Genomic DNA, 13,981 nt, shown 5'->3' on the forward strand with positions numbered 1-13,981 from the left:
CACAGATTTTCTTTTGGATTTCCAGAATTAGAGACATTTAGAGTGAATTCCCTTCAAGCAGATTTCAATTAGGGCTTTACCATATTTAATTCTAGGTACCTCATTCCCCAAGTGAAAACAAAATCCAAAGTGGAAGAGAATTTGTTTAAATTTCAATCCAAAAATATTTTTGCCTCCAAAGCTTTGCTAGGAAAAAAACACTCCTGAAAATGATACAAATGGTTTTGACATTAGGAAAAGTAAACAAGCAAAATAAAGATGGAAAAATCATGCGGTCAGTTTGCAAGTGCTGTTTATTGTTTGAGGCAGGGTTAAAGCCTTTTATAAAGACAAGAACATATATGCAAACAGACTGAAAGTGACATTAGGTTATTCTAAACATCCCTATTCCAAATCCTGCTGCCTATAACATTGCCATAGCCAAAATGCGTGGAGGCTTCAAAACAGACATCATGATAGGAACAAACTAAGATTGCTGTTATTTTGGTAACCAAAACAGATGACAAGTGCCCTAAATATTTCTATTAATATTTTTGATTAAAGGAAAAGGCATGTAGCTTTCATTTATCTGATATCTCCTCAGACTTGCAATGTGAATTGGCCTTTCATTTGTAGTCATGTATGACATTAGAAGAGGCATGACAGTGGTTAGAACGTGCTTTCCAGACACCAATCAAACAGCTCAGAGCTCCATTTGAACTACAAGTGGTGTGAACTTGATCATTCTATGTTCATCAGTGATTTTAAGTATCTGTTAAAGATTTATTATATGCTTGCAGAGTGAGCAAAGGCTTCCGTTTACTGAGTGAGGCCTAAAATGCTGAGCAGCAGCAAGCTTTCCTTTGGCACTCAGCCAGTGCCTCACTATTTCATCAGTCACATCTGCTTTCACAACTGGCTTCCATGTTCAGTTCACTTCCACCTGTAATGCCAGCTGATAAAAGCCCCCAAAGTAGACAGTTTCTAAAGACTGTATTTTTTTTTTAACCAGGAAAGTGAATAAAGACCACCAAGTAATTTCAAACAAACCAAGAACAGCTAGGCACTGATAGTTCTCAACTGGGATCAATATGAATGGGTTTGGAACAGCCAAGAAGCCAGAATTTCTCTACATTCCTTGGCCAATCCCATTGTATCAAGTAGGATTTAACACAATATATGCATGAAGTATGGACTTTTTTTTTCCCACAGTAACAAGTTAATGATTCTAAATATTTCAAACATCTTTATCAGAAAACCAGAAAATTTGCCATGTCTTGATTGAAAATTTGACAATGGCCTTACATAGGTATCAAAAGGGATTATTCAGAACTCATCTCTCTAATATATTAGTAAAGCTGCTAATTGTGTCAATGCCACCAGTTACTTGTGTTGACTTTTTTCCCCTCTGAATAATCACACCCATCTGGTGGCAGATTTATATCACTCCTTTAAAGCACTTGTCCCCTAATTTAAGCATTTAATTCTAAACCTAATCCCTAAAAGTTAAAAATAGCTTGTGCAATAAACCATGAATAATACACACTGTCAATATCACTAACGAGGACTTCTTCCAAGTGTAAACAGTTAAGCTATGGCATTATTTTACAACATAAAGAAATGTTCACTTTTCTGAAGGTAAGAGCTAGTAAACAAAGAGATGAGATTCAAGAATTAGAAAAATTTGTTTGTCTGGGAAATTACTAAAATCCTTTTCCTTTGCATATAAACATCTATACAAATTGACATTGCTTTGCATGGCCAGAATGTTTTCAGGATATATATTTTTCCCTGCTGAAAGAAAAAATAATCCATCTAGGCTCATTTTGGGGGTGGGTGGGTGTACTACCAAACTGTGAAAGGATTTGTGTAAGCATGTATGAGATGATAGAAACACAAGCACTTAATTCACAGGGAAAAAAATAAGAACAGATAAGGGCTTTTTCATCTGAAATTACAGCCGCTGTCTTTTATAAACACTTTGATATCAGCACCCACTCTGGCCCAACAGGCCAGGCAGAGATAAACGCGGTGCTTTCGGAGGCGCCGCGGCCGGAGCGGGCTCAGCCCAGCCCCAGGTGTGACCCCTGCTCTCCTGCGAGCAGCTCTGGAGCAGGCAATCCATCACCCTGCTCCTCCTGTCAGGCCGGGTGCTCGGCTGCAGCTGTCTGTCACGCTGGTGGATGGGACCTGCTTAAAGGCAATCATGTCAATCTCTATGTGACTACTCAGACTAAGATAGAAGGATGATCTTGACAGGCTTGGCAAAGTCAGCAGAAGGCACTAGAGGACTTTAGTTACATGCTTAAAATGTAGATGTGATTTGTTCTTCTTATGTGGAGGGATTGAAGAGGCTCAAAACAGCACTGTGTTTTACAGCTGGTCATCTCGGATGAATCTGTTGCCCTCTGAATGTTTTCCATAGTAAATGTAGCGACATTTCCCCAAAATGCCTGCAATAAAAAGTAAGTTAATTACAGTTAGGATTGAAGTAGAATAACATGCAATAAACACATAACTCAGGAAATTTGAAGGAGGGAAAGGAGAAGTTTTCTCTTGTCCTGAAAAAGAAAGAAAGTTTGTGCATTTCAAATATTCAGTATTGCCATTTCAATCAGCAGTTTTGAACCCACTGGAAAAATGTCTTCAAATACCTACGTGACCTATCCTGTTAAACATACATCCATGAGTATCTTCAAAACTAGAGCTACAAAACTCTGAAACATAATACAGTGTGCTTTAAATCAGAGTACCTCTCTCCTGATTCTTAAAAAACCAGGCAATCTGAGTTGAAGTTATATTTTGTGCTCTCTGCTCTTTGTGTCTCCCTGCTATGTGTTTAAAAAGTTTTCCTGATTAATGAAACCAAAAAGAAAAAAAAAAAATTAAAAAAAATCCACATTTTTCCAGCATCCATAGTTTAATGTGGATGCTGGAAAAACCTGTCAAACTTTTCCAAAGTCATACTGTGAGCACCTAAACCACCCTTGTTTTCAGTGACAGAGAGCTGAAGTGAGTGGCTGAAATCTATATGGGAAGCCATCAATAGACATGGGCCAGAATACTTGGCATCCCCAGACTCCAGCATTTTTATACATACAAATAAATATTCAATAAAAACATTTCTAAAGTATCTCTCCAAACAACACTGCAACATCCCATGAGCAAAATACAATTAAATTACACTAAATATTGGCACATGCGGGATGCTTTCAAAAATTAGCCGTAATACTGGTTTTGGGAGGCAAGGCACATTATTCACAGTGAGTACATGCAGAAAGATGCCTGAGGAAGCCTTAACTGCTGTGGGTGAGACACATATACCTGCAAATCTCACTACCTTATTCAAAAGCATCCCCTCTGGTGGTACTAAGTGGTATGTGAAAGCTAAGTTCACAGTTACATCCCACCTGTGAACATCCTCAAAGATGCTAAATTTTACTAGCAGAGTTGCTCTTTGAGCCCTCAGACATGTATAGTCAAATTAAAGTCATCTCCCATGAACAGAAAGAAGGTGGAAGGGTCTCCTCTGCCTCTTACCAGAGCAGTGACTGAAGTATCCATCTCACCTCCATAAGGGCAAACATAAACCAGCCCAAAGGAGACAAGCACAGCCTTATGTAAAGGGTAAAGAAGGGGGAGGAGCAGATCTTCAATTCTTTCTTGTTTTAGATTTTCAGAACTCACACAGCTGTTACTGTTCCCACTTGCAGTATGAATTAACTATGCAAGCTTTTATATTCTGTGCCATTGTTTTCCAGTATAGCATCTGGATATAGTTAAGATAGGTAAGATAAGCTACTAAAGCTTTGGAAGGCATGGGTCATGAAAGATGAATCTAAACCCATGCTCTTCTTCATCTCTAAGACATCATGGTGGTTACATGTTCCTGTGAGGGTTGTGGAGGGGAAATAGATCGGCCTGTTATTTGTTGTGAAAAACTTTTCAGCATAATACAAATACAGTGGGGACTATACAGTGGGATCAGTGCAGTGCCTGATCATTTTCCCCTCCTGCATATAGCTTTCTTCAATAATTTCAATTTCAATAATTTCACTAGTGAAGCAGCTTTCACATGCAAAAGATGATAACAGCATTCCTAAACAAGAATCTAATAATGACCAAGCTTTTCTTTCCCTAAACAGATATTCCAAGTTGGTAACAAGGACATTTAGAGCTCTAAAGGCAAAGGATATGAGCAGTTTATTAACGACATTCTTTGGACTCCTTTTTCACTGGCATTGATAAAAGTCTTGTTTGAGGTCTGCTGCATTTCTTAAGGACTGGAAGCAAGACTGTTTATAGAGATGCTGGTGAGAGAGTGCTGTTTGATGAATGCTGGAGACTATAGCTAGGTGTCAGTGCTTAGAAAATGAGGCAAGGACATGAGGTATTAATATTGTCAATGATCTCCTGACAGGAAAACAGATACTGTATTCACCGTCAGATTTAAATAGACATCAAGTGCATTAATGACAAAAGGGCAGACTTCAAACAAAGGAGGCTGTATGGTGCTGTGCTGAGCCAGTCTCCAAGCTGGCAATAACCTGATCTGAAAAGACACTGTCAGGGCTACAGACAGGCCTGGGATTGTGTGCGGTGACAGAAAACAGAGATGCTGACAGAGATACCGGTGCCATATTATGCCAAGTATATTCTAACACTGTCTCCAGTCCTAACTAAATCTGACATCATTTCCTATCGCTTATAGTATCCTCCACTGCTCTGGCAGAATATTTCTCCCCAGACATCATTACAAACTCCACTGTAGTTTTAAAGTTACTGGCAGGCCTGTGCTGTCGTGGAGGCTGGGTCTAGAGGCCTAAGGATAACCTCAGTCAATCTAAATTTGGAGTTTGCTGGAGAAGTGCTCTCATTTTCACTGATATCTCAGCTACTTGAGGTGATCTGAACGCTAAAGTGTGAGGAGCTGTCACCTTGAATAAAATCCTTAAAGTAAAGACGCTCTGTTCCCGGGATGTTCAGCAAAGATGTCGGACAGTCTGGCAGCAGGAAATGAAATCCAGCTGCTGCTGCTCGCCTGGGGATAAAGGTGCTTGGGCTAGTGACAGTTAAAGTCAGCTGAAATTTTTGAAATCCTGCAGCCTACAATTGTTTAAATTAAGGAAGTGTTGTCTCCGCAGAGATTCCCTACCCAGGCACACAGCTGTGATTCGATTGCCAGGCATATTACACATGCTGCTCAGAGAGCCTTGATAAAAGCACAGTTGAAAATGTTGCCATGAGACCTTGTTTATCATGAAGGTTATTTGTAAAACAATAATCTTCCTCATAAATTAAATGCAGTGACTGGCATGGTTATTTGTTTTGTTTTGTTTTTCCTCTTTATGTCCCACCTCCCTTTGGCAACTAACTGCAAAATGTTTGTGTGCTGCAATGAGAATTTTGATGCTAAGATATGTCACATGTGAATTTAGGAAAGCTACTGCTTTTTTTCCTGCCTATCTGCTATGGTATTCTTTCCTTGCAGGGCTGGGAGCACACTTGCTCTTTTACACACAGACAAGGGAAAGAATGAGGAGAAAACAATACATCTGTGGCTGTTCTTGTGTTTTTAATTAAAATATCCAGCATTGGCCATAATAAGCTAAGTATACCCCCTATACATCAAAACAATACACAGCATCCAGAATGAGGTTTCTGCTCAAGGTTCTTAAGAAATGACAACACAAGGTCTCTTGAGGGATCATCTTCCCTGAATGAGGCTTCTAATTTTTCTTAAGTAGCTGATTCCACCATCACCACAAGCTGTTAGAACTATAATTATGAAAAAACTGCATTGGGAAGAATCATTTTTAAATTCACTCTTTATCTTTTAAATGTTTCCATCCTTTGGAATGGATGTTCTAATTACGCTGGGTAAGTAATGACCTTGCAGTTGCTTGCATGTGTTGTGGTATCAGTCTTTCCTCACAAACACATTGTAATGTCAGCAACACCAGCCTTTCCTTAGCTGAGGGAAAACCCAATTATCCAAACAAATAAATACATACATACATGCACACTAAAGCATGTGAAAACGTTCAAGTCACGTTTAGCCCCTTTTAAATTTGGCATATTTTGCAGAGAGCTATGGTGCTTTTAGACCTCTATACGCTTTGCTAGAGCAACAAAAGGTTTGCAGATGTATTGTATTAGAAGTGGTAAAAACAAGTTGCGATGGGAACTGTTAGACCTATAGATCATACAGCCTTAGTTACAGGTCAAAATTCATCTTAAGCTGACAGTGATCTAAGGGAATTGTTGTCGGGTAGCATCTTGTTGCCTTTTCCTACCACATTAATACTCCACATATAGAAAAATCCACCTCTCAGTCATCAGAACTTGGGCAGCTTCCAGCATCACGGCTTTCTCCAGTAGCATTCAGTTTTCTTTAAAAAGTAATTACTAAAACTAAGTAGTCAAGCCAAAAAATTTTGCCACCCCCATCAAAACCTATTGCCACATCTGCCCAACATCCCCACCAGGCGCCCATTTTAACATCAAATGTTTTTAATAAGGCCCTCTGCAAGTGAAAGCAGCAAAGTATTCACAATTAAATGTGTTTGTCAAACACTGGTCTGCAGTATCCATTAGGGAGTACATTTCAGCTAGCAGCCTTCTGCCTGTATTTCACATGGACTAACCACAGGCCCTGCCACCAGGAGCTGCGGTCAGATAAAGTGTAGCACTCCATACACAGACTCAATATTCCACTGGAATTCCACTTCACCTAACTTTAATTAGAGCACAGTACCTAAATCCTCCACTGCCAATTTGTACTTGATCCATATTCATCTCTTTTTGCACAACCTGCTGTTGCATAGTTTTGCTATGGGCTATTAAACAGCTGCCATGTTCCACCAAGAAGCTGGGTGCATTTCAGTGTGGTTATACTACCAATCTGTAAATTGTTTTGAGACCCTTCAGGATGAAATATCAATGCCATTATCATTTTTTTCATAGGCACTTGGGCATATTCTACAATTAATGAACAGAAGCTGTGAAATTCCCTTAAATATTAATATAAACTTCCTATAAAGGAAAGTAATTCCCTACTGACGACATTTAGAGGAGAATAAATACCTATCTATGAACAATTTAAAGTCTATAATGCTACTGATTTAGGCAAAACACCTCCACGAGTCAAGTTAACCTAAAACTGTTAAAAATCTTTTTATCTAAGGGATATGTAAAGGTGGAGGGGGAAAAAAAAACAAAAAACAAAAGCAAATCCTTTTGCATAGGAGTTTAGTAAGTTTTCAGTTTGCATTTATCTACCTGGAAATTCTAACTTTAACTAGTTGTCTAGTTGACAAGTTCTTTTCGGTTCCTTTGGGTGAAACAGAATACTTGTGTCTACTGAATATGACCCAGCTTGTGAATTCTCTGACACTGGAATCTGAGAAGATCCCTTGGAAGACAAGAAAAGGTGTAAAGGATCCTCTGGGTCACCAAGTACTCCCCACAGCAGCCAAGTGTGCAAACCAGAGAGATCCGCTCCAACCTGCACTTTGCCCCAGCGCACAAACCACTGCCAGCGCGGGGAGCACTGAGCTCACAAACTGCAACACAGTGACACAGGACAAGAACAGCAGAGCTGCAGCTGCCCTTGCTAACGTGATGGGTTCTCTGGCTGCTACCATTTCATCTCTTTGCTGCAACCACATTTCCAGATTGCTCCCGGCTGGAGTCAAGACACGGGAACTCGACTACTTAAATCACAGAAGAAGGAGAAATACAGAAAGAGGAGAATGCAACAGAGAAGAATGCCTTTGGTTGTGCCACAGCTAAATGCTGTGGAAAAGAATCTTAAAAAGACCTGAAATATCACAGCAAGAAACAAAACCCAGATGAATTACCTAAAATATTATCATAACATACTCACAAGTACTCACATAAAAAATGCACAAATATTAATGTTATAAACTAGTTTATTTTTAAGAGGATGGAAATGCTAAATGTAAGCAAAAATGTTGCATAATTTTTCAAAAAGTAGCTATGCATAAAGGGGTGAGGTTGTGCTTGAGAAGGCTGGGGACAGAGCGAGCTGTGGCTAAGGCAAGATTCCTTCACCAGAACCACAGTTCTCACAGAGTGGCCCCCAAATACCCCCAAAGAGGTGCCTGTGAATTAGGGATTGTGGTCCATTGCAGGTTTCCTGGAGAAAGAAGACATACCTTCAGTAGTAAACTGCTGAACCTGACTCCCCCCTCTCTCTGAGGGTAACAACATTTGAGGAAGGTAACCTTCCCATTCGGAGGAGATGAATCACCTCTGCTCTGCTCCCTGCACAGGGATGCCAAAAATGATAACATTTTCCTCTGGACACCCTACAGCACAGGGCACTAAATGGTCTTTCAGACTGAGAGAAATTACTGAAAGACACAAAATCAAATCTGTATCCAGTCTACAGCAATGGTGTTAGAATTATACAACTAAGCTAGAGCTGAGAGGAATCACAGAAGGCAAACTAACACGCTGAATTATTGCAAGTATCCTGCACAGACAAGTGCTGTGACATGTCAAGTCTCACTGGCCTGTTTGTGGGAAGGGGGAAAAAGGGGGGAGTATGCAGGGAAGTGAGAGTAGGGGAGGGGGGAGCAAAGCAGTCAACAGGGAGGGGATGTTGGAAAAATTTGCAATGAAGGTGATAGGAATACAAAGATGTGAAGTTTGCATCCTGGGCCAAGGAAGCTGCATAAATGTTCAGTGTAAACTAGCAGTCAAGCTGATGTGTGATAAAGTGCAGCCTGCTGTAAATACACTTCAGGGCTCCCAGTGCAACTAGAGAAGAAACTTGTAGTTTGGAAGGGGGGGTAGGGAGAAAGAAAAAGTAAAAAAAAAAAATGCACTGCAAGCTTTTTCTCACATAATCTGTTACTGGAAAATTGAGAAGCTTGTCCAAGTCCGTGGGAATAAGCTGATGAGCTGATACTTAATAATAAACCATATTGTGTCATGGTGAGGAGTCATCTAGATCCATTCAGGCCACAAACTATATTACTTTATACAGCCCTGGCTGACATACATTTAAAGCCCTCTACACATTAAGGAGCCATTAGGCTGACAGATTAAAAGTTATCTTGGAGCTAATGTTTCCATTATGCGTATCCTGGCAGTGGAACAATCAACACACTGTTCCTCAGATGTCATACTTTGTTTAAAAAAAGGGTAGGGGGGAGAGCAGGGGGAAAGGAGGGTATCCTTCCCTCCTTGAATGACATTGACATGATCAGCTTTGATCTGGGCATGTGCTGTCTACAGATTCTCTACTGTTGGCTAAAATAGGAGCATTTAGGGCATAATACTTTAAATCATTAACCAGTTCCATACTCCTCTGGGTATCATTGTTACAATTTAAGGTTCTACACTTGGGATTTCTTTGGAATCTTTCCATGCTCATTGCAACTATCATCAGAGAAATATGTTGGGGGGTTGGAATGTCTCTTCTTAGTGAAAATGAAACAAAAAGCACACACCAAAAATACACAACCAAATAAACAAAAACTCCAAACCAAATGCTTTTGTCTCTTCAGTGCACCTTTACCACTTTTGCATTGTTACTGTCATGGAGAGAATTAATGCTGACTTTAGAATTAAGTACTTGCTGTGAAATATGTTGAAAAATTAAAGCAGTTGTTTTGTTTTGGTTTTTTTTCCAATTACTCAGACTCATAAATTTTGTAGTTAGCTAGATACTGTAATCAAAGAAACCCAAGTGCACAGAAAGCATCAGCGTGCCAAATTTTAGGGGTGGACTGATGCTTATACATGCATTTGGATGTATTGAACGCCCTTGAAGGAGATGGAGGAAAGGAAGTAGGGGCTCGCAGTCCACTGGGTCTCGGTGTACCTCATTCTCCCATCCACGGTGTGAGTGAGAGCAGCCGGGCACAGGCAGAACAGGGCAGTAAATGCTGCGGGCAGTAAATGTCCGGCTCCAGCCGCGCCCCGCCGAGCGAGCGAGCTGCGCGGGCGGGCCCCGGACACTAGAGGGCAGCAGCTCTTTGTGCCAGCCCCGCCGAGCCGCGCGGGCGGGCGGCGATCACGGGCGGCAGCGGAGCCTGCACTGGAGCAAGCTCTGCTGGCAGCCTCTCCAGCAGGAGCCTGCATTGGTGCTAGCTCTGCTGGCAGCCTCTCCACCAGGAGCCTGCACTGGAGCAAGCTCTGCTGGCAGCCTCTCCAGCAGGAGCCTGCATTGGTGCTAGCTCTGCTGGCAGCCTCTCCAGCAGGAGCCTGCATTGGTGCTAGCTCTGCTGGCAGCCTGTCCACCAGGAGCCTGCATTGGTGCTAGCTCTGCTGGCAGCCTCTCCAGCAGGAGCTGCATTAGTGCAAGCTCTGTTGGCAGCCTCGCCAACGGGAGCCTGCATTGGTGCAACCTCTGCTGGCAGCCTTTCCCCCAGGAGCCTGCACTGGAGCAAGCTCTGCTGGCAGCCTCTCCCTGCTCCAGCAGGAGCCTGCCTGCTGCCGGCTCGGCTCGGGGAGCAGCAGTCTGTGTGTGCTCCGAACAAAAGGCTCGAAATGCTGTCGGGGGGAAGCGACCGCCCGCCTCCAGCGTCGGAGGCATTTGTTGTTCTCTCTTGTTGCCAGCGCTGCTTTGAACCACCTTTCTCTTACTTTTGTTAATGCAACGGTGCGACCACCGAGGTGATGGAAGAGACACTTTTTACGTATTCAGAATGATGGAGGAAAAGGAGGTTCTAAAATCCCTTCCCGACCACATACCAAAGTTCAGCTGTTCAGTGTACACTCACCATACAGTGTAGGAGATTTTCAGTTAATTTGGCTAACATATGCAAAAATGGCCTTTCTGCTGGCTGCTCTGTTCTTTGGGCCACATTCTAATAATAAAACTTACACTACTCAGCAATGGAACTAAACCATAAAGAATGACAAGGTCATTAAGAAAACAAAAAGTGACTATAATTAAATCATACTTCGCAAACCTTAACCATGCACAGATTGCATTAGCAGTAATATGCAAGAGGAAAAAAGAGGGAAGTAAGTTCTTTTAGTAACTGTGATAGAATTAAACAAATGTACCATGATTTATGGGGCAGAAAGCAAACTTTTGGAATAATTGTTCGGAAAGTCTGCAAGCATTCCAATAAAATTACAAATTCTTCTGTGAAAAAAATTTGAGCAGCAGGGCCCTTCTGGAGAGTTTAGACATAAATTTGGCTCATCTCATGAGTAAAACTTGCTTTTGGATCTCAAATGTGTTCCTGCTGCAGGAGTTCACATTAGGGGGAAAAAAAAAGCCATAGAAAATTCAGTCTGGCTCAACTGGTTTGAAATTTCTCAAGAGAGTCATCTCAAATAAAGACAAGTTGCTTTTTATTTTTAAAGCTGGGAAAGAAAGTCTCTCAAATAAAATTGAAGGGCATAATTAAATAGTGCTGCTGTCACATTACGATACAGTTAAGGGAACCTTCTTTGTTTGCTGTTACTTGCTCCGTTCCACAAGCCCTTCCTCAGAAACAACAACAACAGCAAACATTTAAGTAATTGCCAACGATAAGATTGCTATGATTTTTAATACAAAAATAGGTGTTTTTTGAGAAGCAGGTCCTACAAGGCCTTGGATTCCCTTGATTTCCAGCAGAAGTTGAAGGCATCTGGCACTTTGTAAGACACATCCAGAGCCCACAACAACAGGTGAGCTCCTTTCTCTCTTCTGTCACTATTACTATTTAGCATGAAGTGTAATCAAAAGTGCATCTGGATCCAAACACAAAGTATTCCGAAAATATGTAGCTCCCTGGACTAAGTCTGGGCTTGCCTCTTAGTAGAATTTTGTTCTCTTCTATATGACATATAGCACCATCTGCTATTGCTAAATAGTTACTGGCCATAGTCTAGTTCCCAACCTGCCTCCAGTACCGAAAGCCAAAATGTTGTCATCGTTTTCTATCCTCAACTCTTTTCCCTTTTCCTCAGTCTCGTTATAAAATATGCTAATAGGAGGGGCTGAAGGTTAAATCACAGTGGCCAGTAGAACATAATTTACAGGTGCAATTTTAGTCTCCATGGAAGTTTTTGCTAAAGATAAAAAAATGGGGACTAAGAAACAGCTTGAGTGGCACATTAAAACCCCTCCATTAGGGTCAGAGTCATTAAAGTTTAGTTAAAGCACTGAAGACTTTCTAACAAGTATTCTGCTTAGTAAACATTTTCCACCAGAGCGTGGCTATTGGTGAGAGCTTGTGGAGTATGTCAGTTAATCAGTATTCGCCCACTTTGACAGCTTGAAATATTACTCACTTATTTGGCTGGTTCAAATTTGTCAGACTTGACTATGTCGCAAGTTTACATGTCCCCATATCAAAAAGGAGCTCACTGGCAAAATGTTCACGATAGACCTAATAAAACACATGTGGCGAGAAAATCATCAAGCAGCAGTGATCTCTGTTATCACTCAGAAGCACAAAAAAAGAGCAACTGTGTTTGAGACTACCAAGCTAACAAGGAAGCAATAACCTATTACTTTACCAAATAGCCTTTAAATGGTTAATGGAAAATAAAATCTCCACCACACTCAGAGGCATTAAATTGCTTGGTTAAAGCTGCATATACATTTTGGATGTGTTGAATCATTTGCTGGTATAAAGAAAGGCTTAAGACAGAAGCTGTCCCTCAGTTCGGAGAATGTTTTGCAGCCAAGGAAGCCCCTTCTGCCACAGGCAGGCCATTTAGGCAATACTCTTCACCTTTGCTCTCAGAGTGGGTGCTATTAAAACAGAAAGTCCTCTGAAGGTAGCAGGTAGTCTGGGATTAGACCACCACATGAATTCACAGCAGGGAAGCCAGTCACATAGAGCCACTGCTTGGTTAAATGTATTCAACAACAGGGCACATGAGTGCTGCTGTTAAGCCTGGGGCACCGCTGAACAGCACAAACTGCCCTACAGAAGACCTCAAAGATCTCAGAAGTAATAACGAAAAATTATACGAGAAAGATCTTTTCAGGGATAAGGAAAGCTTAACCACTTACGTGTGTGCAGTGAACCCTGTGGTCCTTTCAGAGAGGCTCCTGGGAAGCAGCTATATGCTACTGAAGTATTTCAGTCTTTGGGCAAAACAAGCTTGACATCCCTGTTGGCATCTCTGCTGAGAACAGACACTGGCCTTACTCAGAAAACATCAAACGTGACTTTCTGCTAGCTGTGGCAAAGCTGAATACTGAAGGCAGGGGAGGAGAGGTCACAGAGGAAGCAGTAGTTAACGGGGTAAAGTGAGTGTTATAATCCCCAAATTGCAGTTGGACTGAATGCTTGCAGACAATCTGCCTGTCTATACCAAGACAGCCTCATTTTTCTTTCTTCTAGGAGAGGGTTAAGTATAATCTGAAGCCTGGAAAATGGCTGCTGTTGATACTAGTGAGGCCTTCTCTTTAACTAGATCCTTCAGGAAAAAACAAATTAATCAACAGCCAGCTGAAGTGGGTTTAATGATTGCATTCTGCATACAATCAGCTTTTCCCTTTTCAAGGGCCATCAATATGTCAAGGGAAGACATATCTGAAGGATATAGCTCTTAACATCAAGGTTATCTATTCTCCACAAGGCTCCCACTCCTTACTGGGCTGATACTTTACACTGCCTGTGTCTAACATTTTCATCAACTCTGCAATCAATCAAGGTAATAATGTTGTGCAAAAAATCAATTAACAACGCAATTAAACTTTCCTTATTATCTCAAAGGGCTGAAATAATACCTAAAGGGAAGATAGACTCACTGAATGCAGACATCCATAACCCAATGTGAAAGTGAATTATGAGGTTAGACAGATGCAGGCATGTACTGGCGCTGTTATTTTCAAAGGGATATATCTCATCCAGGCAGTGTATCAGTCACCACCAATCCCATACCCTAAAATTCCAAATTACTTTTAAGAAATATACGATGTGCAATATCCATTTCATATTCTCTTTTAGAGATAAACCCCCCAAAATCTGAACAGGAGTATTATTCAAAGACAAAATGATCTTTCAGAAAG

The 13,981-nt window shown here is 41.2% G+C and overlaps 1 protein-coding gene across 22 annotated transcripts in view; it reads right to left on the bottom strand.

Moving 5' to 3' along the window:
• Positions 1–275: 275 nt before the first annotated feature.
• LRMDA (leucine rich melanocyte differentiation associated) overlaps positions 276–13,981 on the bottom strand; it is a 630,413-nt gene continuing 616,707 nt past the window's right edge. For 19 of the 22 annotated variants that reach the window (XM_064430374.1, XM_064430387.1, XM_064430383.1 and 16 more), the window contains one exon: positions 2,303–2,432. Coding sequence is in view for 3 of the 22 variants with exons in the window: in XM_064430379.1 (XP_064286449.1) it covers positions 2,277–2,432 (156 nt within the window). In the remaining 19 variants the exon portion in view is untranslated. Of the gene's footprint in view, positions 2,433–13,981 lie in introns of all 22 variants that reach the window. The other 3 variants (XM_064430379.1, XM_064430376.1, XM_064430402.1) reach the window with 1 other exon arrangement.

The sequence above is a fragment of the Passer domesticus genome, chromosome 8 (genome assembly GCF_036417665.1).
Source record: "Passer domesticus isolate bPasDom1 chromosome 8, bPasDom1.hap1, whole genome shotgun sequence".
NCBI classification, from domain to species: domain Eukaryota; kingdom Metazoa; phylum Chordata; class Aves; order Passeriformes; family Passeridae; genus Passer; species Passer domesticus.